The sequence below is a fragment of the Mirounga leonina genome, unplaced genomic scaffold (genome assembly GCF_011800145.1).
Source record: "Mirounga leonina isolate KUSES-001 unplaced genomic scaffold, KU_Mleo_1.0 Mir_173, whole genome shotgun sequence".
Lineage (NCBI taxonomy): Eukaryota > Metazoa > Chordata > Mammalia > Carnivora > Phocidae > Mirounga > Mirounga leonina.
Window position 1 is genome coordinate 93853513 of NW_023270447.1, and position 23352 is coordinate 93876864.

At 62.1% G+C, this 23352-nt stretch overlaps 2 protein-coding genes across 11 annotated transcripts in view; both read right to left on the reverse strand.

Moving 5' to 3' along the window:
- The window catches only part of LOC118020136 (tyrosine-protein phosphatase non-receptor type 11-like), a 12386-nt gene extending 1209 nt beyond the window's left edge, over positions 1-11177 (reverse strand). For 2 of the 3 annotated variants that reach the window (XM_035020089.1, XM_035020090.1), the window contains exons 1-12: positions 11121-11177; positions 5387-5509; positions 4087-4284; positions 3203-3389; positions 3004-3123; positions 2669-2782; positions 2412-2508; positions 2075-2154; positions 1541-1690; positions 1146-1277; positions 228-382; positions 56-123 (exon numbers count right to left, since the gene is read on the reverse strand). In XM_035020089.1, the coding sequence (XP_034875980.1) occupies positions 56-123; positions 228-382; positions 1146-1277; positions 1541-1690; positions 2075-2154; positions 2412-2508; positions 2669-2782; positions 3004-3123; positions 3203-3389; positions 4087-4284; positions 5387-5509; positions 11121-11134 (1438 nt within the window). In that variant the 5' untranslated portion in view covers positions 11135-11177. Of the gene's footprint in view, positions 1-55; positions 146-227; positions 383-1145; positions 1278-1540; positions 1691-2074; positions 2155-2411; positions 2509-2668; positions 2783-3003; positions 3124-3202; positions 3390-4086; positions 4285-5386; positions 5510-11120 lie in introns of all 3 variants that reach the window. The other variant, XM_035020091.1, reaches the window with a different exon arrangement.
- Positions 11178-13725: 2548 nt separating this feature from the next.
- The window catches only part of AGRN (agrin), a 34268-nt gene continuing 24641 nt past the window's right edge, over positions 13726-23352 (reverse strand). For 2 of the 8 annotated variants that reach the window (XM_035020098.1, XM_035020100.1), the window contains 21 exons: positions 23188-23293; positions 22760-23089; positions 22542-22679; positions 22000-22127; positions 21737-21851; positions 21533-21652; positions 21049-21405; positions 20582-20774; positions 20211-20426; positions 19545-19774; positions 19324-19458; positions 19012-19108; positions 18737-18901; positions 18506-18617; positions 18276-18287; positions 17931-18047; positions 17566-17758; positions 17388-17475; positions 16004-16228; positions 15416-15519; positions 13726-15044 (listed from right to left, as the gene is read on the reverse strand). In XM_035020098.1, coding sequence (XP_034875989.1) covers positions 14887-15044; positions 15416-15519; positions 16004-16228; positions 17388-17475; positions 17566-17758; positions 17931-18047; positions 18276-18287; positions 18506-18617; positions 18737-18901; positions 19012-19108; positions 19324-19458; positions 19545-19774; positions 20211-20426; positions 20582-20774; positions 21049-21405; positions 21533-21652; positions 21737-21851; positions 22000-22127; positions 22542-22679; positions 22760-23089; positions 23188-23293 — 3339 coding nt within the window. In that variant the 3' untranslated portion in view covers positions 13726-14886. Of the gene's footprint in view, positions 15045-15415; positions 15520-16003; positions 16229-16473; positions 16507-17147; positions 17172-17387; positions 17476-17565; positions 17759-17930; positions 18048-18275; positions 18288-18505; positions 18618-18736; positions 18902-19011; positions 19109-19323; positions 19459-19544; positions 19775-20210; positions 20427-20581; positions 20775-21048; positions 21406-21532; positions 21653-21736; positions 21852-21999; positions 22128-22541; positions 22680-22759; positions 23108-23187; positions 23294-23352 lie in introns of all 8 variants that reach the window. The other 6 variants (XM_035020094.1, XM_035020093.1, XM_035020095.1 and 3 more) reach the window with 6 other exon arrangements.

Genomic DNA, 23352 nt, shown 5'->3' on the forward strand with positions numbered 1-23352 from the left:
CGGGGGCCGGGGGCCGGGGGCCGGGGGCCGGGGGCCGGGGGCCGGGGCGGCTCACCCTGCCGGCGGATGAGGTCCACCAGGATGTCAATCACGATGATCGTGCCTGTGCGTCCGATGCCGGCGCTGTGGGGACCGACCAGGAGGCCTGTGGCGAGGTTAGGCGAGGAGGCCGTGGCCCTGCCCGGGGTTGCACCTGCACTGCCCGCCCACCCCGTCCCCGATCGCACCTGCAGTGCACCACCATGGGTCCGGCCCCCGGCGTGCTGCTCTGGGCCCTGTTCACCTCGTCCAGGAAGCCGAGGACGCCGGAGGGCTCGGCCGGGACCCCGTGGTCTGGCCAGCTGAAGTACTGGTAGTGCTTCACCGTGCGCGGTGGCTCCTCCTGGGCAGGGCGGGCTGGTGAGCGTGAGCCGGGCCAGTCTGGGCAGTTCCCAGGTGGGACCAGGCCGCAGGGTCACAGTGGAGCTGCTGTGAGCCCCAGGGTAAGAGGGGCACGGGGCATGAACCGGGAGGAGGCAGGCAGAGTTTGCCAGAAGTTGTGACCAGCAGGGTCAAGGCCGAGAAGGGGATGGGAGGGAAATACGGGATTCAGAGCTTGGGGGCTCTCAGATAGCCCCTCGCGGCTCAGACCCCTGGGGAAAGGAAGAGGGAGCAATGGGGCGAGGGAGCAGGTTTCAGGGACTATGACCTCTATTTGGGAAGATTCAAGTGTGAGGGCCCTACAGGGCCCCCCAGGTGGTGAGACATAAGAGACAGGGTGGGGGTGGGGGGCACGGGAAGGAATCTGTTCCTGCCACAGAAATATGTACCACTGGCCTACAAAGGACCTTGAATCTGCTGAGGTGGCCCAGGGAGAGACTAGGGAAGAAGAGGCCATGTGGGTGTGAGGCCACCCTGGAGCCAGGCAACTGGGACCTGGGGCCTGGGGTTGAGAATGTGACCTGCCTGTGAGCACTGCCCAGCAGAGCCCAGGCCGGGACTGTGCCCACTGGGGTAAGGGACGTGAATACCACCGAGGCCAATGGGATTCGGTGGAGCCACAAGGTGGGGGGCAGCACAGGACTTCCTCACCCCCAGCATAGACCTGGGGACTTCCTGACTACTGTGACTCTGGCCCTGCATGTCTTGTGGCCCTCTGGGCTCACCTGATCTGGCCGCCACACCTGCAGTTCCCGCACACAGTAGCCCTGGGCCTGGTACTCAGCCAAGTTGCAAATATGTACACGGCCATATTCTTGGCTGCCATGCAGCTCTGGCCAGTACCGGAAACATTTGTTCTGGGAGGGAGGGTGCATTGCATCAGCTGTGCTGGAAGACCACGGCACACTTGCCTCTGTGCCCCGTGGGGACTCACACACGCACATGCATACACAGGGGCTTTCCAGAGCCCCCCCCACACACACCACACACACACACACACACACACACACACTTCCCCCCCTAGCATCCCGAAGGCTGAAGAAAAAGCAAGGCTGGGCCAGCCACCAGCACAAATCCACATGCGCACATGGGGAGGGGGCTGTTGAGCCCAAGCTCCTACCCGGCCTCGCTCCACCTCTCTCGTGGCCATGACAATGACCCGTGTGTTCTCCTGGAGGACCATCGCCCAGAAGGCAGCTACTGTGGTTTGCAGACAGCCCTGGGTGGCGATGTACGCCTTGCCATGACCTGGCTTCTCCTCTGGATCACTCTGTAAGGGGGTGGGGGCCGGGGGTCCATTGTTCCCAGGATTTAAAATGCCAGAGGACAGTGCCAGTCTATGCAGATGACGTACAACGTAGCACCAGGTGGCTCACACACAGCCCCTCCTGCCCTAGGCTAGGGAGGAGCTTAGGACCAATATTTAGTGCAGCCCACTCTGAGGACTCCTTGGAAACCGCCACAGCCCCTCTCCCCCAACAATGTCTACTGTCCTGCCAGGGCCCATGGATCTTCCTGGGCCTGCCAGCAGGAGCTCCAGGCTCTAACAGGGGGATAGGGGGACTGGTGTGTGGCCAGGCTCAAGGTGTCCTGTCTGATCCATGCTAGGCTACACAAGCAGCTGGCCACACATGCCTGTCCCTTGCACACCCACCCTGATATAGTTGGCGTTGATGTAGTTGGCGCCAGGGACGCTGTCGTCCACATCATGCAGAGTGACACGAGTGGTATCAACTGGGGAGGAAAGATGCTGCTCAGGTCTCCAGGGGAGAGGGAGGAAGAAATGGACCTCACCCGCCTCCTTGCCCGCGGCCCCCATGGTGAGCAAGATGAGGCAGGAAGGGGCCGTGAATGCGCAAAAGGGAAAGTCACCCGGTGGTGGGACACCACGCCCTGCCTCAACCTCCACAGGCCCCTCCTTGCCAGATGGGCCCACATGTAGCGGATGGAGCCCTGGCCCCCAACACGGCCCCCCCCCGCCTGACCCTCACAGGGAAGGATGTTCTTGTAGCGATTCTTGGGCTTGTTCTCCAACCGCTGCCCCTCCTTCCGTGGATACAGGAGCCGACATTCCTGCTGCTGCAGCATCTGGTTGGGGTGGGGAGCTTCAGCCTGTTGTCCCACACTTTTCCAGAGCCTTCAGTGACCATCCTACCTGCCCTAAACCTCACCCCTCTGCTGGGCCTCGCCCAAGCCCCCAAGGACGGGAGTCTTTGGGAGAGTGAACAGTGGCGAGGGGGGCGGGCACCTCGAATTCTTCCCAGAAGCCTTGCTTGGCCTTCTCGCTGGCTTCAGTGGCCCCGCTGAGCTCCTGTACTCGGCTCTCGATGCTTGCGGCATTGATCCTCGTGGCCTTGAGGGGCTGGCCGGGAGAGGTCTGTGTCCACACTTAACAGGGTCCAGCAGACCCCGCGGCGCCTTCCCCCAGGGGCAGCTGCCCTGACCCGACACGGTTTCCCTAGGCCACCCCGCCCCAGCACCGCCTAGCCCCCTTTTCCCTGGGTCCCGATGTCCCTTGGGCCGTCCCCACCCCAGGGGTGAAGCTCACTCAGGATCCCAGGGGTCACGTGCCTCCGGGCATACCTGCTTGAGATGCACCACAGTCCCTGACTTCTCCACCATGGGGTTCTTCTTGTAGTGCTCCACCAAGTCTGTGAGGGTGTCGAACTGCTCCCCACCTCCCACGTCATACTTTCCATCTGGCTGTGGGGGCGACAATGAGGCGCCTGGCCACTGCCTGCCTCCCCTGAGTCACACCCCTACCCCTGCTGCCACCTCCCACCTGGAAGTGGATCATGACGTGTGTGACCCGTGGCCGGCGGTCAGCCTTGTCTGGCCGCTGTGTGAGCACAGACACCACCAAGTCCCCCGGTTTGCTCTGACTCTCCCGCACCAGGAAGGTACCCGGACGTCCTTGTTCCATCAGCAGCTGCTCGGCCTCCTTGCCAGACAGGTGTCCATGGTACCACCTGGCCCAGCGTGGTGGGGGTGGGGTGGGGGAGCCCAGGTGAGCCCGGGGGCCATGGCCTTGCCGGGTGAGGGGACACAGACCCACATGCAGCCAGAAGGCTCCAAGACAAGACACAGACAGAGAGAGACAGACGGATCCACCCAGGTCGCAAGGGCCCGGGCAGTGCCCTCACCCAGGCCAGCCTCAGTCTGCCCTGCCCGACTCTCTGACTCTCCCCCTGCCCAGGAGCAGGCAGGCTGGAAGCAAGACAGGCGGGCCCTGCAGGGCCGAGGGTGGCCACCAGGTGGCAGTCTGGTCCCCAGCGAGGAGGGACAGGGCCGCCTTCTCAGACCGGCCCCACAACCCCTCCCTGGCGGATGCAGCTTCTTCAGGTCTCCGCAGTGCAGGCAGGGAAACTGAGGCTGGAGAAAACTGCTCACCGGAGTCACCAGGCAGGAGGGTAGGTGTAAGACTGGCTGCAGGGCTCCTGCTGCACTCTCACCCTTGTGGCCAGTGCCCCAGACCCAGAGGAAATGAGGCCCCAAGCCCCGGGTAGGGGGGCACGCAGGACACTCCCTCAACTTTGCTGCAGCTGTGCCCAAGCCTGACCCTGAGCCACGGAGGGCAGAGGGAACCCAGAGGCCATGCCAACAGACCCTGCTCCCCCGGACCCTGGCATGCACGAGGTCACAAACATGCCGGTGTCTGCAGCTCACCGCTCAGATACGGGGTCCTGGCAGCCCAGCGGGTGCCGGAGCTCAACGGGGGCCCCGCTGCGCTCACGGAGCAGCCCCCCATGCTGGCCTGCATAGTGCTGTACCAGCTCGGCTAGCGTCGCGAACTTCTCCCCTCCGTAGAGATCATAGTAGTCGCCCGTGTTTTGGATCTTGATGTGGGTCACCTCATCATGGCGCCTGGAAGGCAGGTGCACCAGGCACTGTTGGGGGGGCTGCTCCCACCAACCCCTTCTTCCCATCACCACCCGCAGTTTCCAGAACAGTCCCAGAGCTTTTCCTGCCCTGATGTCTCTGCCTCTGCCCTTCCCCTGCCAAGAGCAGCCAAGGCCCTTCCCCATCAGCCAGTCTCTGCCTCTGCCCTTCCCCTGCCAAGAGCAGCCAAGGCCCTTCCCCATCAGCCAGTGCGAGAGTCCCACCCTGGGCGGTGGGCATCCCACCCCCACTGCTCCCCCTGTGAAGTCAGGACTGGGCTTGCAGACCACAGGCCTGACTCTCCATTGGCCTGGAGGCAGACGCCGAAGCAGCCCTCCATGATGGGCTCCGCCTCACCCCAGACCACCCGCCTGGGAGCTCCTGACGACCAGCAAAAGGGCCCTCAAGACAGCTTCACAGCATGGGAAGCTATCAGGAAAGCCCCAGGGGAGGACCTCAGCCTCTCCAATGTGAGAGAAGTCCATCCTGAGAGGTAACCTCAGTTCCACCTGCTGCCTCAGCTTTAGCAGAGAGACTGGAAGGGTCTAGAGACCTTTTGAAAGCCCCCTCCCCAGATCACCACTCTTTCTCACAGGCTGACCCCTTCCCATCCAGGGCTGACACAGATCTGGCTGTCTGCTCTGCTGGTTGCAGCCCCTGCCCATTCCTCCTCCCCACACAATAGCCCTTTCATGGCCTCAGGCCAGACCCCCAGTGGGCAACATCCCCAGGAGACGGGATCGTTGAGGCCCCCTGTCCACCACACCAGACTTCTCAGAGTGCAGGAGGGAGGTCCTGCCAACTCCCTACCTCACTGAGCCCTTCTAAATGATTCCCTCCTGTCCAGAAGCCACTTGGTCAGGAATGCCAGATTTCCACCCACCCTTGCCAACCTGTTGGCTCCCCACCCCTCACAAAACCCAGATTCTAAGATGTCCAGCCCCCAGCGGGGATCCTCACTTCCCAAGACAATGCCCCACACCCGCCTGGGAAGACAGGGAAGACCGATCCCCACCTGTCTCCCAGCCTAGGGTGGAGCCTCAGGCCTGTTCACACCTGGCCGCAGCACCCACCCCCCTTCACCCACCTGACAGACAGTGTGAAGCCCCCTGGGCAGCTCTTGCTGGGTCTTGCCAGGAAGCTCCCATGCTGGCCCCTGGACAGGAGAAGCTTCTCGGCCTCAGCTCCGCTCATGTTGGGGTGAAACCACCTGGAATGAGGACCACAAGCTGGCCATCCCAGAGAGCTGGGGTGACACTGAGCATACTCTGGGCTCCCCCACCCAAAGTCCTGGCCCACACCCAACCTCCACCCATGGTGCCTGTTGTGGGCCCCATGCTTACAACCTGCTATGGGCAGTGACCACTGGGTCTGAGGTCTGTGGGGAAGGAGGTGGGGCCATAAGGTCCCGGGACACAGATGAGCAGAAACTTTCCTGCCACTGGGGGGGTGGGTGGGGGTGAGTGGGACAGACACCCTTCAGCACCCCCGCACAGCCATCATCGGGAACCTCACCTCACACTCTGTGCCTGGTCCCTCTGGCCCTGCCAGGGCATCGCAGCTTGGCCAAAAGTACTTGGGGTGCCCCAGGGTCACCCAGGGCCTCCTGCCTGCCCTCAGAGCCCCATCAGCAGAGCCCGTTCTACCCCTCCTGGTGTGGTGTCGGCCACCACCTTCTCTCCTGGGGCATGTGCTGCAAGCCCAGGGACCGCCCCCGCCCCCCATAATGTGTTAGTCACTTAGCCCTCCCAGAACAGGAGCACATCTACAGGTTCAGCTCTACGTCCCACCTGGACCACTCTCCCCAGCCCTGCTCCACACCCACAGGAGCTCATTCACCACAGACCCATTGTACTAGCTATTCTCTGCTCCCCTGGCCCACATTCGTATGGCTGGGAGACCCCTCTCACTTCTCATTCTTTTATCCCTTATTCGGCTTTACTTCTCTTCATAGTATTTGCCTCCTTGACATATATGAAATATTGTAGGCTTACTGTCTATCTCCCACTCAAGGATCTGAGCTCCAAAGGGCAGACCCTGTTCTGTGTAATGCAGTATCCCAGGGACGAAAACAGTGCCTGGGTATTAATTACGAAGTGGATGAATAAGGGGGCACCTGGGTGGCTCAGTTTGTTAAGCTTCTGACTCTTGATTTCGGCTCAGGTCATGATCTCAGGTTTGTGAGACTGAGCCCAGCGCTGGGCTCTGTGCTCAGTGGGGAGTCCGCTTGAGATTTTCTCTCTCCCTCTGCCCCTCCCCCCACTTATGCTCACGCTCTCTAAAATAAACACAAAAAATCTTAAAAAAAAAAAAAAAGCGAATGAATAAGTGAATGGATGGTGGGAGTACAGGTACCAGGGTGGCTGGCAGGTTCTGCCAACTGTGGGGCTCGACACAGGCTGAATCCTGTTGCTGAAGGACTAGAGGGGGAGCTGCAAGCTAAGAGGGACTGCAACCCTGCCTCTGTCCCCAGCCCTGCATCCCTGGGACTGTCCTTCTTCACAGCCTCCCCCATGAGGTGGGGGACAGCCCCAGGTTCCCGGAGGGACTGGCCAGGAGGGCCCTCACTCAGGGTTGTACATGAGCCCATGTCCAAGATCATAACTGCTGGGTTCTTTCCCCTCGTAGCTTTTGCTTCCTTTATTAGGGCAGGAATTTCTGGCCCAGGTTTAAATCTGACCCAAGAGATAGGAGGAAGGATGATCCTGCCCTGTAGAGCTCTTTCTAGAATGGAACTCAGATCACGTGTCTAACGCCAGCCTGGATGCTTCTCCCTCCAGGTCCTGCTCTTCTTTGAGGCCTCCTTCTGCCCCAGGCCTTCAGCCTGTCCTTTCTCCTCCAAGGACCATCTGTGCTCGTAGTCTATCCCTGCGTGTCCAACACAGCAGTCTATAGCATGTGTGAAATGTGAATGTAAATGAATTAATATTCAACAGAATCAAAACCCAGTTCCTTGGCCACACTGCCACGTTTTACTGCTGAGAGCCATGTGAGGCTAGCAGACTGTTGACAGTGCAGGTAGGAAACATTTCCATCACCACGGAAAGTTCTGGTCTGCGCTGGCCTACACTGCCTGTCCTTGCCTGAGTCCTCACAGATCTGTTTCCCTCTGCCCTCCAGCCCCATAGAGACCTCTGCTCTCAGGGTGCTCATCCGTCTCCGGGGCCTGTGGCCAGGCCTCAGTCCTCAGCAGCATCTGACTGACCCATGCCTCCACTCAGCCCTTCTCCAGAATTCCACACTCCCCTGGTTTTCTGCCTCACCTGGTCAGGATCCTTTGATGGGCCCTCCTCTTTCTGACCTCTCAATGTCAGAGCTCCTCACCCGTGCTGGCTGTGTGTCTACACGGCCATGTGCCTTCTACACCTCTAGCCTCACCTGGGATCTGAGCTTCAAACTCGCAGATGCTTCTCTTCTTGGCACCTCTATTTGGAAAGGTAACAACATTTCTATCTTAACATTGGCAAAATTTAGAACTCCTGGACACACTCAGAAAGCCCTGCTCTTTTACCCGGTCCCCACTCCATGAAGGGGGCCACTGCTCAGGCGTAGCTCAGGTCACCAGCCTGCAGCCCCTCGGCGCTCTCTTTTCCAGCAACCTTGTGTCCTACCTTCCAAATGCACCCAGAACCAACCCCTTTTGCTGGGCATGGCTCACATTCCCTGCATTTCCCAACAACCCCACTGCTGCCCCTACTGTGTTAACAGCCCATAGACACACACATACTTTTGTGTTTGTCACCCTGTGTTTTCACTGAGGGCAGGCTCGGATCTGACGCTGATGGCTCCCCAGGGTCCATGTGTTGGTCCAGAGAGGCCTGGAACCTCAGACGACCTCCCCGGGGCCACCCAGCCTGCTCACACTTTCCCTGGGGGAATCAGGGTTACCGTCATCCAGGCCCTTCCTGGGCATGTTCTGAGCCTAGTGTCTTGAGCCCTCTCCCATGCTGGCTTGTAGGGGAGCCAGACCTGGGGGCAATTTTTGGTCAAGTGGTCCAGCAGGTAAGGCTGCCAGGGAAGGTTTCCTAGAGGAGGAGAGGCCGCATGGTGACCTCCAGAGCCAGTCACAGGAGAGTAGGCGAGGCCTCCAGGAAAAGGGCAAGGGCTTCATGCTGTCCCTGGACCCATGATGAGACAGTGTGGGGCAGGAGCGGGGGGTGGGTGGGTGGCGGGGAGTGGAACCCAGAAGAAAGCTTCCGACTCCCCCTCCGCCATGGGCCACCTACTCTGCTGAACCACATCCTGTGCCCAGATGCCCCCTGCCTCCCCAGCCCCAGTAGCCTCAGATTCCAGTTCAAGATGGGCAATGCCCAGAGTGTGGAGGCAGGGGTAGAGGGTGGAGGCCCAGAATCAAAGCCACAGAGAGGGGTGAAGGGCACCTTGTTGTCCTTTCAGGAACTCTCAATCATACTTTCCATCCCCCTCTCCTCCCCACAAACTGCCACTGGGTCTATCAGGTGGAAATCTCCAGGGTGGGGCATCCTGAGAGGTTGCAGTCACTCACACCACCACCCTCCAGAATCCCAGGCTGACGCAGGGCCTCACATCCCCCCAACCAGGCCTGAGGTGGAGCTGAGAGCCCAGCAGGCCAGTGAGGCTTGCTGCCCCTGGCTGAGGGGGTGGGAGGAGGTAGGGAGGCTACAGGTCCCCATCTCCAATCCCCATACCCCTCTGTGCCAGAGCCCAGGGTCACCTCTGTGCCAAAGAGCTCCCTGTTCTGTGATGGGTCAATGACTCAGCTCTGCCTTGGCGACACGGCCTTGCAGTCCCAGGGAAGGAAGACAGGTAGGGTGAACAGGGCGTACTAGGCTCCCAACAGGTCTCGTGGTTTCGGCCCTTCAAGGCCCAACTGAACCCAGTCAGTGCTCAGGAGCCCAGGAACAGCCCACCTAACCAATCAGCCTGAACCCATACTGGCCACTGGCTGGCCTAGCTCCCTGTGTGGCCTTGCTCCAACCCTGGAACTGGGGAGTCAGCACGCCTACGCCCATGATACAGGGGCTGGAGACTCCTGCAGGACAGACACTGTTGTGATGGTGGGGAATCCACAGACCAGTGGAGAAGGGTTCCCGGTTGGAATTCCAGGCCTGAGGACCCCAGAGCACAGGCAGTGTCCTTCTCCATCTCCCTGCCCCCAGGCCCCAGGCCCTGACCCTTCTGGCCCAAGACCTTGGCCCAAACCAAGGGCCATCTGTCTATATAGAACCAAATTAACCAGAGATATGCTGTCCTCTCCAACCCCTGGAACAGAGGGTGAGTCTGAGGGGGCTCTGCATGCCCACCACCCCACCATGGGACCCAGCCCCCCCAGGCATCAGTATCAAAGCACGTGCACCCAGGCCTGCCCCACAGTGCCAGAGGCCCCTGGGAGACAGTGCCGATGAAGTGCCCATTGACCCACAAACCGCAGGGCCACAGGAAGGGGACTTGAGGTGGGGATGGACACAGGGGGATAGGCTTTACTGCCCAGGCCTCAGAGGAGTGATAGTCCAGATGGTCAGCACAGGGTGGGGCAGAGAGGGGTTGGCAAGGGCAGGCAGAGCCTCACCAGGGGCTTTCCCAGGCTGGAGCAAGGTCACGTGCACATGACACAGACATGGCCTTCTCTGAGGACCAGAACTTGCCTGGGGGACAATTAAGAGTGAAGCTGAGGGGAGTCTGAGGGGTCATCCAACCAAACCTCAAAACCCCCTCCTCCCTGAATTTGGACTGTTATCACAGATAAGCTCCTGAGATCCAACTGATTTCCACCATTCCTGAGCTAAGAGGGCCTGTGACCTTGATGGAGGCCACTGTGCCTAGTTGCTTCCTCACTACATCCCTCCTAGGGATCCTGGGACCCTCATCACTGAGGTGCTGCTGGTGGGAGATGGGGGAGGCAGGGGTCTCTGCCTGGGGCTAAGGACCTTGCTCCTTGGGTCCAGAGACACCCTGGGGACCCTGAAGATCAGACCTTGTCCAGCCCCTCACTGATCTAGGAAGTCACTCAGGGTCATAGCATGACCCCTCCTGTGAACTCCTGCCTCACCAAGCCCCCAGTGATATGTGTCTCACACCTATATGACCCCCCATGGACATCCACATGCATGCTAGAGTCTGAGCTCACACGTGTGTGTGCTCATACCCAGAGAGCAGGGATCCAGCAGAAAGGGCAGGAAGGGCCCAGTTCCTGTCACACTTCCCATTTTCCCTCCCCATGGAGGCAGGAAGCTGGTTTGACCTGCAGCTGCCTAGGCTCTCACGTCCCTACCAGGGAGCTTGTCCCCTAAACCTGGCCCTTAAGGGGGTCTGGAGGAAAGATGAGCCCATCTAGAGAGGGCTGGTCCTTGTAGTTAGCGTCAAGGGACCAAGACTAGAGCAGAGGAGACTAGACCCTGCCCTGAGGGGTCCTAGGGAAGCAAGAGTTACCCCGCACCTGGCAGAACACAAATCCAGTGGCCAGAAGGGAGCCTGGAGCAGGGCAAGGCGTCCAGGGGAGGGAGAGTGGGAGGGTCTGGCTTTGTCCTGACACCTGCTGCCCATTCTAGGCTCCAACCACTGCCACCCACCACCTGCAGGGCATATTCTGTTCCTTATGGTTAGGGTACCTCTGACCTCCACCATGGCACCTCCCACCCCCATTAGAAAGATTCAACCGCCTGGGTGAGGCCCGGCCTCGTGGGCCTGGGACCCCGGGGGCATCAGGCCCTGGTTGTGGAGAGAGGTCTGTGCCAGGAGGTCAGGCCTGGGGGCATGTCTCGGCGCTACCCGTCGGTGCCCATCGGGCCCGAAGCACATCTCCAGGGGTCGCGGAGTCCAGCCACCTAAAGGCCCTGGCTCACCTGCGCGAGGTCATGTCCGCTCCGCGCTGGGCGCTTGGCGGGTCCAGGCGGCCGCGCCCTCGGGCCACTTCGAGAAGGCCCCGCCCCCTAGGGCCCCGCCCACTCAGGGCCCCGCCCACCCAGAGCCTTGTCCGGGAGCTTCCTTAAAGGAGCCGTGTCCACACGTCTCACCACCGCGTAGGAGAAGTTGCGATAAAAACAACAGTTTTCGAGGGCGCCAAACTTCAGAACCAAGAGATTCGCGCGGGCGTCCCGGGCTCGGAGGGCGAGCCTGGCCGGCCGCCTCCGCACAGCGGCGCCTAGATGTGATAAACGGCACATCAGTCCCACCGCGCGCTGTCCCAGAGCCCGCAGGCCTTTCCGCATTGCCTCCTTAATGGGAGGAGGGCGGTGAGGGGCTGCGCTCCCTTCACGGGGAGGTGGGGGAATTCGGAGCTAGAGGAGGAGACCCCTGGGGGACGGAGGTGGGAGGACGTGTTGCCGTTGCAATGCGATGACCAGGTAACCACCTCTTACTTTTCTACCTTGGGGGCTTCCCTCTTTTCCTCCCCACCTCGGCCACCCACACTAGACAGTGCCCTCCCTTCCTAAGTGATGCTGACCCCTCTTCACCTTTGCTCCTGCTACAGCTGCCCCCCATCTGCTTGTTTCCTGTCCCCCACTGGCCAAACCACCTTTCATAAGCCAGTTTCTGGGGAGCAGCACCCTAATTCATCTGGGCTCTCAACCTTGAGATCCCTGGTTAGGAACTTCAGGGCCCTCTCCCGTCCAACTCCTCTCTACCTTTCCAGGAGTGGTACACCAAGGCATGGAAACTTCTCCTGAAGTTCCAACCCTGGAGCCCAGATCCCCACCCACCGCTGTGGAGAGCGGGTCAGTGCTGACTGACTGCCCTGCTTCCTTCCTCTCCCACTCACCTGGGTCACCTCACTAGCCACCTGCCGGTCCTGAGCCTCAGCGGCAATTGCCCTGAGAGCCCCCTCCTTCTGGAACCATCAACTCCCAGACACTCCTGGCCCTCCTGGCCCCACTGACCCACCTTCTCCGTGACCTCCCAGTGTGAGAGCCTCTTCTCCCCTCACTTGACTCCCAGAGCAGCCCACTTGCTGGGCTCCCTTATGTTCAGCGTCTCCTCCGCCTGGTACTACATGGCTTCCTGGTCTCTGGTGAGTTGGCTCTCAGCTCCTCAAGCCCAGCCCCTCCAGATGCATTAGGGTGGTACACCCAGGTGCTCCAGTGCCTTCATCAGGGCCCCACCGCCCAGCCCCGCAGAGGCCTATCCACTCTGCTCCAAAATCCTCTCTTCTCTTTGTTAGTACTTGGGCCCCAGCACTCTGTCCTACATAGCAGGACATCTCATGAAGTCTGACCAACTCTGGCTCAAACCCCTCCAGGAGCTCCCTGCAGCTCTTCAGACAGATCCCCAGCCTAGCTGGGTCCCACAGGATCCGTCCTGCCCACCTTTGCCTGCTCCTACCGGGCCTCCAGCTGTTTGGGCTGGGCCTGCACTTCCTCTTTCTGCTCAGAGCACCTTCCAGCCGCAGGGCACTTGCTTGGATGTAGATACCTCCTGCCCCACCGCAGGTCTTCACACCCTTGCTCCAGCAACTTGCTTACCCTTGCTTACCCTCAGGTCTCGGTCGAGTACCAGGTATTCCTGGAGCCTCAGGCTAGTCCTCCTGCTTGTACCCTGCATCATCACCTGTTTATCTCTCCTTAGCACCTTGGCGTTTAGGGCCACGCTCCTCCCCCATCCACAGCACCTGACAGCTGACAGCATCCATTCCACACACATCGCCTGAACAAGTTAAAGAATAATGGATGAAAATGTGAATGCCCATGGGCTAACAGGTCACCCAGGTGCTGAGTGTATGGGTATTTTTGTTTTCTTATATTCATTTTCTGCCTTTTTTCTATTAACAAAAGAAACGAAAAAAAGAACAGTTATCCTTTATAAAAGTCAGGAGTTCCAGGGAGGAGGCCACTCACTCTCCCTTCTTCCCCTGTTCCTTGTTAGAGGCTCACAGCTGCTGTGGGGCTGGTCGGTCACAGCTCCTTGGGGCCAGCCCATCTCAGGGCTTCCTGCTGCTGGTCTCCCAGCAGAGCCAACAGTCGCCCTCCTACCTGGGCCAATGAAAAAGGCTGCCCGCCCCACTTACCCTGGCTGCACCCCCAGGCCCTCCTATCCCCCACCTACCCTGCCCCCAAACCCCCTGCCCTTACTACAATCTTCCCACTCTCCTCACAGCCCCCCTTCCCATCCTGTGCTCATGTACTGATGTAGAAGAGACGTGTGCAAACACACACATGCACATGCACTCATGGGGGTTGCTGCCGGCAAGACTAGTCACCTGCAAGGCCACCTGGTGTGCTGCCTCCACGGGCCCTCCCCCAGTGCATAACAGTGTGCACTCTGCAAAAAAGCAGCCCTACACCCCAGTGCAAGGCCCTTTTCTCCATCCAGGGCTTCCTAAGGGAGCTTAGAGCCTCTGCTGTATCACAAACTTGAGCAAGAAGCCACAGGAGAGGAGCCAGCAAGGTGGGTGGTCCCTGGGCCAGGCAGGGCTCGGGGATGGTGTCTGGTGGAGACGGATGCCAGCACCTCTTTTAAAGTGTTCAGACTTTATTTCACGGTGATTGACACAGACACAGACTGGAGTTAGTAACATGACATACGGGGTTCCCTCCAGCCTTTGGGCTCAATGGCCCATTCCCAGCTGTGGGAGGGTTAGGGCTGCCACCCCCACAGGAGGACAGGGTGTGTGGGGGGGCAGGTGGGATGGGGTGTAATATTGCAGTTTTCTCTGCTGCCTCTACACCCACCCCTTGGCCTTGGCCTTGGTCTTGGACAACGACACCCCTCACACCAGAACCAGAGAGAGAGTTTGCTGTATGGTGTGCTCAGCTGCCCTTGGGCCAGGACAGGAGGGATGATGGCCCTGTCACCCCAGGGATCAACTAAAATCAATGCAGAAAGGTTGGTGGTCAGGCCCAGACATCCACCCTTGAGAGGGGGTGCCAGCTACCCAAGCAAGGAGGCAGTGGGCATCCACCGCATCCCACAGCAGCCCTGCTCCCTCTTAGGACTGCTAATGAGAGCTGGGGTATCAGAGGGGGCACAGCTATGTCCAGGGTGGCTGGGTAGACAGGCAGGGCTAGCGAAGGGCCAAGGTGCCCTGACCGGGCCTGGGCCTGGCCTCTGTTCTCCAGCGCTCTGGGACTGGTGGACACGGTTGAAGGGAGGGGTACAGTAGAGCCCCGACAATAACATTGCTGTGAAGTCACCACATTGGCACAGGAGGCCTGGGAGGGGCCAGTCTGGGCTCGAGGCTAGCCCTGGCCTACAGCAGACCCAGGGGGGAGGAGCAGCTCAAGTGGGAACCCAGAAAGGCCCCTGAGGGCTTGCATGGAGGAAGGGCCCCCTCAAGCCCCAGCAGTGCCTTCCTGCTCTGGGGACACAGGCCCAGCACGGGTGGACACACGGGGGAGGCACAGCACGAGGGGCCGAGACACAGTGGCCCAAGGCAGAGGGACACATCCTGAAGCTGCCGCTGGAGTCAAGCCCTCCATGCTGCCCGTGTCATCTCCCCCTGCAAGTCCCGTGACACAGAGTTTATCTCTGTAGCTTGTCTGCTTGGACGGTAGGGAGGCTGGTCCAGTAGTCCCTCTGGCCAACACATAGGCAAGAAAACCATATCAAAAAAGCCATGAGTTTACAAAAATAGAAAATAATGACAACAGGGTGGGTGGTGGGCTGTGGTGTGTCTCATGGGGTGGCGCAGGGCTGAAGCTCCGGCTTGGTGACAGCATCCTCCAGCAGGTGCAGCGGGCGCTGACCCACCACCACGTCCCGCAGACAGCCCACAAAGCCTGTGCTGTAGGCCTTGGGCAGGGCCTGGCCCGTGGGCAGCTTCTCCAGGCCACCTGCAGGAAGACAGAAGGAAGGCCACCGGCTGTGACTCAGGGATGGGCAATCCGGGGCACTAGCCAGCAGAGAGACCCACAGGTACTTGAGAGACCAAGTGAGTTACCTGAAGCCTGTCAGTGCCCTGGGGGGAGGGGGAGACCACGTGACCAGGAGACATGCTCCGGCCTCCTGGCCCCACAGTCACCCAGGGAAGAGCGGGGCCTAAGACAGGAGGGGACAGGGCCCTACCCTGGCCAGCTGCGCTGCTGTCCTGGACGGGGTGACTCAGGTGGCACTCCCAGTTTGCAGCCCCAGGGGACAGGGTCTGTCCCTCAGAGATTCTGAGACCCTTGGATACCCCTCCCCTGGCCTTCCCCCAAACACTCACCCAGCCATAGGGCTCCGTCTGTGTCTAGCTGTGTGGCACCCAGTGGGGAAGAGCCAGTCACAGGGGCCTCGTTGCCCACCTGAAGGGAACCTTCCCTCTGTTCCCTGGGGGTGGGGTGGGATGAGGCCATCATCAGGTGGTTCCACAGGCACCGCTGCCACCCCCAGATCCTGAGCCCCACATCCCTCCCAGAAGTCCCACCCTGGGGCCCACCACCATCACGCCTGGGGGCCAGAATAAGGTGGCACTGATGCCCAGGAGAGCACTCGGTGGCTAGGGCAGGGGGAACTCACGTGGGTTAAACTTTGCTGTAGGGGGTGACCAGGCTCAGACGCCATGGACAGGTCTCCAAATAGCGTGCGGGCAGAGCAAGGACTCCCTTTTCAGATCAGGAAGTCCCTGGCCATAACTGCTTCTCCTTTGTCCTCTTGTCCCTCCCCCATCACTGGCAGTGGCTCGAGTCGGGCACTTCGCCCTGCCCCCACCTCAAACCTGGGCCCTAGCTACAAGTGACCGGGCACGCCCTGGCTGGGCAAGTCCAGGCACCACCCGCCGCTATTCTTGGTGTGCCCTGGGCTCCCCACTGACCTATGTGCCCTGACCCGCAACCAGCGGTTGGTGTTGACCGGCACGGTGGAGTGTAGCACCACGGGCTGGGAGCCCAAGTCGTAGGTCAGCTGCAGGCGCCCATCCACGATGGCCAGCGCGAGGTAGTCCGCCCGCTCCGTGGCCTTGCCACTCCACAGCACCAGCCCCTGGGTGGCCTCCGTGCGCAGACTCAGCTCAAAGTGGTTGCCCTGCAGGGCCTTCTCACTGCGGGGTAGAGAGCCGGTCAGGGCCTCCAGGAGGGCAGCCAGGGACGGCGTGCGGGTGGTGGGAGGGCAAGGGCCATGACGGCAGCTGTGATGAGACCCGGGGAGACTGGATGGGCAGGTGGGTGGACACCCACATGGGACAGATCGGCCGAGAGATGGATGGTAGGAGGTGGGAGCAGACGGTGGACACACGGGCGGGCGAATGAAGCAGACAGACAGCGGGGGTTGGGTGCCACTGCTCACCTGGGAAGGGCCCCGGAATCCGGAGCATCAGGACTTAGAAGCCGGAAGAGAGGGGAAGCAGGTGAGCAGGGGACAGACAGGCTGTAGTGTAGGGTCGGAGGGTGGGGGTACCCGGCAGCCCTTCCCCACGTCCCCTTTCCAGCAATGGAGAGTGAGAGAGCAAGCACCCACAGAAGATACACAGGACCGCGGGGCACGACATGTGTGTATCCACAGGGCCGGTGGGCATGACCCGGGCCAAGTGAAGAGATCGAGAGGCGAAGCAGAGGGCTCGCCTGCCTGGGAGAGGCCCCTGGACGTCTGAACACACGTGTGCATGTGGGTACACACGCACGCACATGACATACATGTGCACGCACACAGACGCACGTGCGTCCACACGCTCAGACACGCCCGCACGCTAATGCACGCCTGCACACACGCACACACGCAATGCTGGTGCCTCGTGTCGAGGCAGGGGCTCCGGGGGGCATGGGGTGACGGCTCCCCGCTCCCAAGCTAGGAAACTAAGCCTCACAGCGCACAGACAAACCCCTAAGCCCACTCTCCTCCACCGGGGTGGGAAGTTTCGCCCTCCGTGGGAGTGGGGGTGAGGCTCAGGATGTGCTGCCGTGGATGAGGAGCTGAGAATGGCGGAGAGTGAAGGTGGGGGTGGGGGCCGAGGTGCTACTTACGCTGGGATCTCATTGGTCAGTTCGCTTGGAAACAAAGAGACAGAGGTGGTGAGAAGGAAGGAGGGTGGAGGTGGGTGGTGGGCCGGCCGAGCTGGGTGGACCCTGCGCCTTCCCCTCCCGGCCACAAAGCAGAGGGTGGGTGTGGAGGGTCCGGCGTCTTACCCTGCACAGCATGCACAGATAGGGCCAGACAGACGGTAGAGGGCGGAGGGGGCGCCCAACTCCCAGGTGGCATGTTACCTCTCAGTCACAGCATTGAGGTATTCGATGTAGGTTTGTCCGTCAAAGGCCAGGGCGTCCACATCCCCTGCTGACTTCTCAATCAGCCCTGAGAGATAGTGGGGGTGAGGGCTGCCTCGGGTGGGGCTCCAGCCCAGCCAGCCTCAGCCAGATGCCGGGCACCGCTCACCCTTCTTACCCTTCTCGCAGTGAAGCCCGGAGAAGCCCCCGGGACACAGGCACTCGTAGGAGGCCTCCCGAGGGAGGCAGGAGGCCCCATTGAGGCACGGGTGGCCTGAGGCCTGGGTACAAGGGTGGTGGGCAAAAGACGAGACATCCACGGACCGAACCACGTGCTCCTGGGTCAGCAGCTCCTGGCCTTTCAAGGAGACCTGGGAGCATAAGAGGTAGAGAACCTTTGTCTGGCCTGCTGTCCTCCCTACCACAGTAGCCCCGACCCCAGGACAGAGGTCCCTCTGGGATGGGCCCTCCCTTGAGACTCTACCACCCCTGACCCTGCAGAGAGCCCCTGGCTGGGATGGGCCCCACCCCTGCCCCAGGTACCCGCTGGATGACGCCGTCGAAGCCGGAGGACACTGCGGCTGCCCGGGCCAGCTTGCTGAAGTCAGGGGCCCCTCCCACATAGAGCGGCTCCTTCAGATTGAGGACAGTGTGTGGCACCTGGGGGGAGAGGCCGGGTGAGGGGGCTGTGGAGCCTGCTCACTGGGCAGAGACAAGGATGCTGGGCCCCAGATCAGCGGCCCCACTGGCCTGCAGGGGCCCACCCCTCGCCCACCAGCCTATCTAGGAGGCAGAGTTAATCACACAAACATGGCCAATGTGGAGACTTAGTGGGGGCAGGAGCTACTCTAGAAGATGAATGAATAGAATGAGAGCAGAGACTGGTACCTTGCGGGATTTCTGACGTCCGAAGAGCAGGGTGGGGGTTGCAGAGCAAGGGCCAGAGAGCAGTGGGGGCAGAGAGCAGACAGACAGACAGAGGCACAGGACAGACGGGGGAGAAAACAGTTCAGTGAGAGCCAGCTGTGGGGTGGGGGCTGCCGTGCCTCCCAGGAGGAGAGGGAGGAGGAAGGAGGCAGGGGAGTTGGTGGGAGGCCCACGGCCTTGGGGACACTCACCGGGGACTCCCCCAGCACGCGCGGCCCGTCACTGACCCGCATGGCGCCCTTGCGGCCGTTGCGCTCCAGTAAGACCCTGGTCCAGGTGTCCAGGGCCACTGGCTCCTTGCTCCTGGCGAGCAGGGGGTGCCATGAGCAGGTTCTGGGCCCTGCCAGAGTGCCCACCCAGGAGCCTGGGTGACACAGCCAAGTGCCCCCAGCCCCACCCCATGCCCACAGGTGAGGGCGCACCTGATGACCGCCGCCCCCTTGCCCAGGTCGTAGCGGAACTCCAGGAAGCGGTCACGCAAGGCCAAGGACACGAAGTCCCCCTTGCCGTCTGTCTTCTGCCCGTTGAAGAGGAGCAGGCCGTTGGGGCCACGTGCCAAGAACACCACCTCCAGTACCATTTTCTCCCTGGGGGTCCGGTGTGGTCAGGTGGGGGCCTCTCAACGGCCCCTTACCCCACAGGCTGGACAGGGGTTGGGGGGATGCTTCCCCTCATCCCCCGCCTCTGTCCTACTGACCCTAGGTCCCGGTCAAAGGTGTGCAAGCCTTTCAGCTCCAGGTAGGAGAAGCCGCTGAAGTCAGCCAGGAAGGGCTGGGAATGATCCCGCTCAGAGACTGTGGAGGACAAGACAGCAGTCACATGGGAGGGCCGGGCCCTGACCCCTGGGGTTCCCTGTAACTCCACTGACCTGCCAGCCCCAGGCTGAACTCAAGCCCTAACGCTAGCCTGAACCCCGATCCTAACCCCAACCAGAACCCACACCCTAATGCTTAACCCCGACTTCCTCATCCCCACTCTCCTCCCTGTACTGACAGCCCAATGCCCCCACCTGTCTGGCAGATGGTGCCCCCCCGTCCCTGGGGGCATTCGCACTTGGCCTCCCCCTCAGGCAACACGCGGCAGGGGGCTGCCCCATGGCAGGGGTTGGGCTCACAGGGGTTCTTGTCAACGCTACAGGTTGGACCTGGAAGGAGACACGATGGGGTCCCATGCCCACAGACACACAGGCATGCCCCCCACCCCTGCGCCCAGCCCAGGCTCCACCCTCACCAAAGCGGCCAGGTGGGCACTGACAGTGGAACATGCCAGCCTCCAGGGCCTGGCACGGGGCCCCGCCGAGGCAGGGGTTGGGCAGGCAGGGGTGGTCCCCGCACTCGCCCACACCGGAGCTTCGGGTTACAGCCCCCTGCCAGCTGCTGAGCTCCAACCGCTGATTATTGACGTCCAGCAGGCGGATGCAGCCCCTGAGGCCAACACGAATGGAGGTCCTTTCGAGCACCCTGCCACCAGGAGGAGGGTCAGGCACCAGAGGCCAGAAACCACAGGCCCCCTCTTACAGCCAGCTCTAACACTGCACCCCCAACCAGCCAGGATCAGGGCTGCTCCCCACTTTTGGTGCCCCCAGGATGGCCAGTCCCACAAACAGGACAGAACCAAGAAGTGGGTTGAGGGTCAAGGCTCAGGACTGAAGGTCAGGGCCAGCCCAGCCCCTCCTTGGTGGTAACACGGCAGCCTGGGGCTGAGGGATGCCACCCAGGAGACAGAATCAGGATTGGGATCAAATCAGGGTCACTGCCATCATCCACACTCATCCTTGCACCCACTCTGCGATTCAGAAGTCGCTTGGGCCTCCTGGATGCCGCCCACAAGAGTCGGGGGTCAGGACCAAGGTCAGGGGCCCAGGGTCTGGGGTGCCCCACCCTCCTTGGTGCTCACACGGCAGCCTGGTCCGCCGGGACGCCGCCCACAAAGAGGTCTGTGTCCAGGTTGAGACCATCAGTCCCGCTGGGGCTATGGCCCAGAACAGGGGTCTCCCCATCCACTGAGAGCGAGCCCCGGCGCCAATGCCGAGACAGCTCCAAGCGGTACCAGCGGCCGGGCTCTATGGGCACCAAGCTGGTCAGCACTGCGGGCCCTGAGCCGGTGTCAAACCTGGGGGATGGGAGCAGGCCCTCAGGACAGCCGGAGGGGCCCAGGACCACCGCCCAACCTCAGCCTCCCGCCCCCACCCCTCACCCGCCTTGGCCCCGTTCCTGACCGCCCCCTCCCCCACAGCCCCCTCCGCCTGGCCCGCCCTGGCCACTCACCAGAGCTGCACACGGCCCCCCAGCAGAGTCAGTGCCAGGAAGTCCTTGCCCCGGGCATTGCCGTTATAGAGTAGGAGTCCCTGGGGCTCTAGTGCCCGGAACTCCAGTGCCAGGCGCAGTGTGTGGTAGGCACGGAGGGTGGGGAAGGCCAGGAAGGAGTGGCCCCCGAAGGCTGGCACAGAGGGGTGCAGTGCTGCAGGGGGACAGGGAGGGACCCGCTGGAGGGGCACGGAGGAGCCCGGCCCCGCTCGGGGTTCTCCTCCAGCCTGAAAGCCCCAGCCCTGAATCCCCAAGCTGGCCCCGGCCCCAGCTCTGGGGCAGGGAATCCAACCTGCCCCTCACCCCAACCTGGGCCCCCTCTGCCCAGTCCCCAGCTCTCCACCGTGGCTTGGCCTGGCCTGGCCCCGACCCTTGCCCCCTCCCCTCCATCTGCCTCCCTGCCTCTCTCCGGCATGGATGACCTTTACCCTTCTCGCAGACGGCACCCCTCCTGCCCACTGGGCAGCTGCAGGTGAAGCCTCCAGCCGAGTCCTGGTCCTGGCAGGTTCCCCCGTGGAGGCAGGGCTGGGAGTCACAGGGCTTCGGCGGCTGCTGGGGGCCTGAGGGCAAGGGCCGGCGTCCAGGCACGCGACGGGGGGCAGTGGTGGGGGGCTGGCGTGTGGTGGGCAGGGCCGTGGTCCTGCCAACAGGCCGGCTTGTGTGGCTGGGGTGGAGGGCCCGCTGGGTCACAGCAGAAGGCACGTGGGCCATAGTGGTCGCTCTGGCCGTGGCTGCAGCAGCCGCAGCTCCTGTGGTGGCTCCCAGGAAGAACGCGGGAAACCAGTCTGAGAGTAGAGAGACAGTCAGGGCCCCCAGAAAGCAGAGCACAGGGAGGGCCAGCCGGGGCAGGGGTCCTGTGGGTAGCGGGGGAGGGCAGGCTAGCTGCAGCACGTGGCCAGACTGGGCACTCACCAAAGTCCATAAAGCGTACGTGCTCCTGCAGGGGCCGCCGCACCCCCAGGGACCGGCGCCGGGACGCCTGTATCTGCCGGAGCAGGGCCTGGCCCACATCAGACGCCCTAAAGGTTGTGGCTGAGAAGGAGGGGACACGGAGCATGGGGGAGCCCCGCACAGACGCCTACCGCCTCCTGGGAGGGCCGGGGGTAGGGGACTCACCAGGGTCGAAGTGCACGTCCACAATGGCTCGGACTGAGCTGCCAGGCCCCAAGTCCCGCAGGCGGACACTTCGGAAGTCCTTCTTAACATCTGAGTTCCGGAAGAGGTCATCCAGCTGTGGGTGGGCAGTGGTGAGGGCTCTGGGGAGCTGCCCAGGCCAGGCTGTCAGGCCCTCCCTCTCCAGCACCTCTCTGGGCCTGTCCTGGGGGGGAAGCCAGTGGCTGGGCAGGGCCGCACCCCTGCCCTGTGGGCCCTGCACGTACTGTGCTCTCGATGCTCCTAGCGGTCTCCCCAAAAAGCTCTGACTTGGGGTCGGCCATCTCCGGTGTGTAGAACAGCTCTTGCCCCTCGACCCCCTCAAGCTCCAGCACACCCTGGAACGCCTTGGTGGCTGTGGGGGAGGGGGCAGTGAGGCCCTGCCCGGCACCTGCCTGGCCTCTGGGTGGGCCACAGGCACAGACCCCAGCAGCAAGCCACACGGGGTGCAGGGCAGGTTAGTCAGATGGTCATGAGGTTAGTGGGGTCTTGGGGTGGGGCCGGTATCAGTTACCAGACGTCTTGGAGCAGAGCTCCAGGCCGGCTTGCAACAGGAAAGACAAGTTAGCTGCAGGGCCTGGGCACCCACACGTGTGCATGCCCATGCTGAATGCCCAAGACCACGCACGTGCGTGTGCCAAAATCAGAAAACCGTAAGCCCTGAGTGCCCACCTGCCGGGCAGGCCTCCTGCCTGGGAGGGGAGACAGCGTTCCTGGCGTGTCCAGGCCACGGTTCACGTGCCACCCCAGCCACCGGCTACCCACTCACCAGGACAGTTGGAACCCTCTGTGTCCAGCGAGGGCGTCTTGCCGTCTGAGCAGCAGCCCAAAGGTGCGTTGTAGCAAGAAGCCCTCTCCACGGGTGGCCCAGGGGTCGCAGCACTGCCACCGTCAGGGGGCTCGAGTCCTGGGGAGGTGCAGTCTAAGCCTGGCCCGAGAGGTAGCCTCCCTGGGCCCCGTCCCGCACATCCCTGAGCCCATGCTCACCCCCTGAGCCAGTCCCACTGGCCTCCAGGTCACCGCTCAGTCCCTCATCACCGCTCCCGTCAGCACTGCCAGATTCGCCAAAGGCCGACGTGGTGAGGCTGGCCGTGGCAGCGGCCGTGGGGGGCATGGTCAGCACGGGCCTCGGGGTCGTCCTGGGGATGCCGGCAGGGGTCCACGGCCCCGGTGAGGGTCGAGGTGTGGGCTGGCTGGGAGGGGTACTGCTGGGAGCCCGGGGCAGGGCGCCGGGGGGGGATGGCAGCGCCTTGCTCACGTTGAGCCCTGACGTGGCCACGGGTCCAGGTGTTGGGGGTGCACCAGGACCAGCAGCCTCTGCAGGAGGAACAGAGTCTGAGTGGAGGGCCAGGTCAGGCAGTCAGCCCAGAGTCAGGCCCTCTCGGTCAGCTCTCAGGCGGTGGGTGGGGCCTTACCCCGGCACGGGCCAAGGCTCTGGATGGAGATGTCCAAGCCCTGGCGGCAGGCGATGGTCCTCAGCTGGCACTCGTTGCCGTAGGTCACTCCGTCCGACCCACAGACCTGGGCACAGGGCAAGGTTGCTGGGGGGAGGCCCCTCCCCACCCCACCGCCCTCCACAT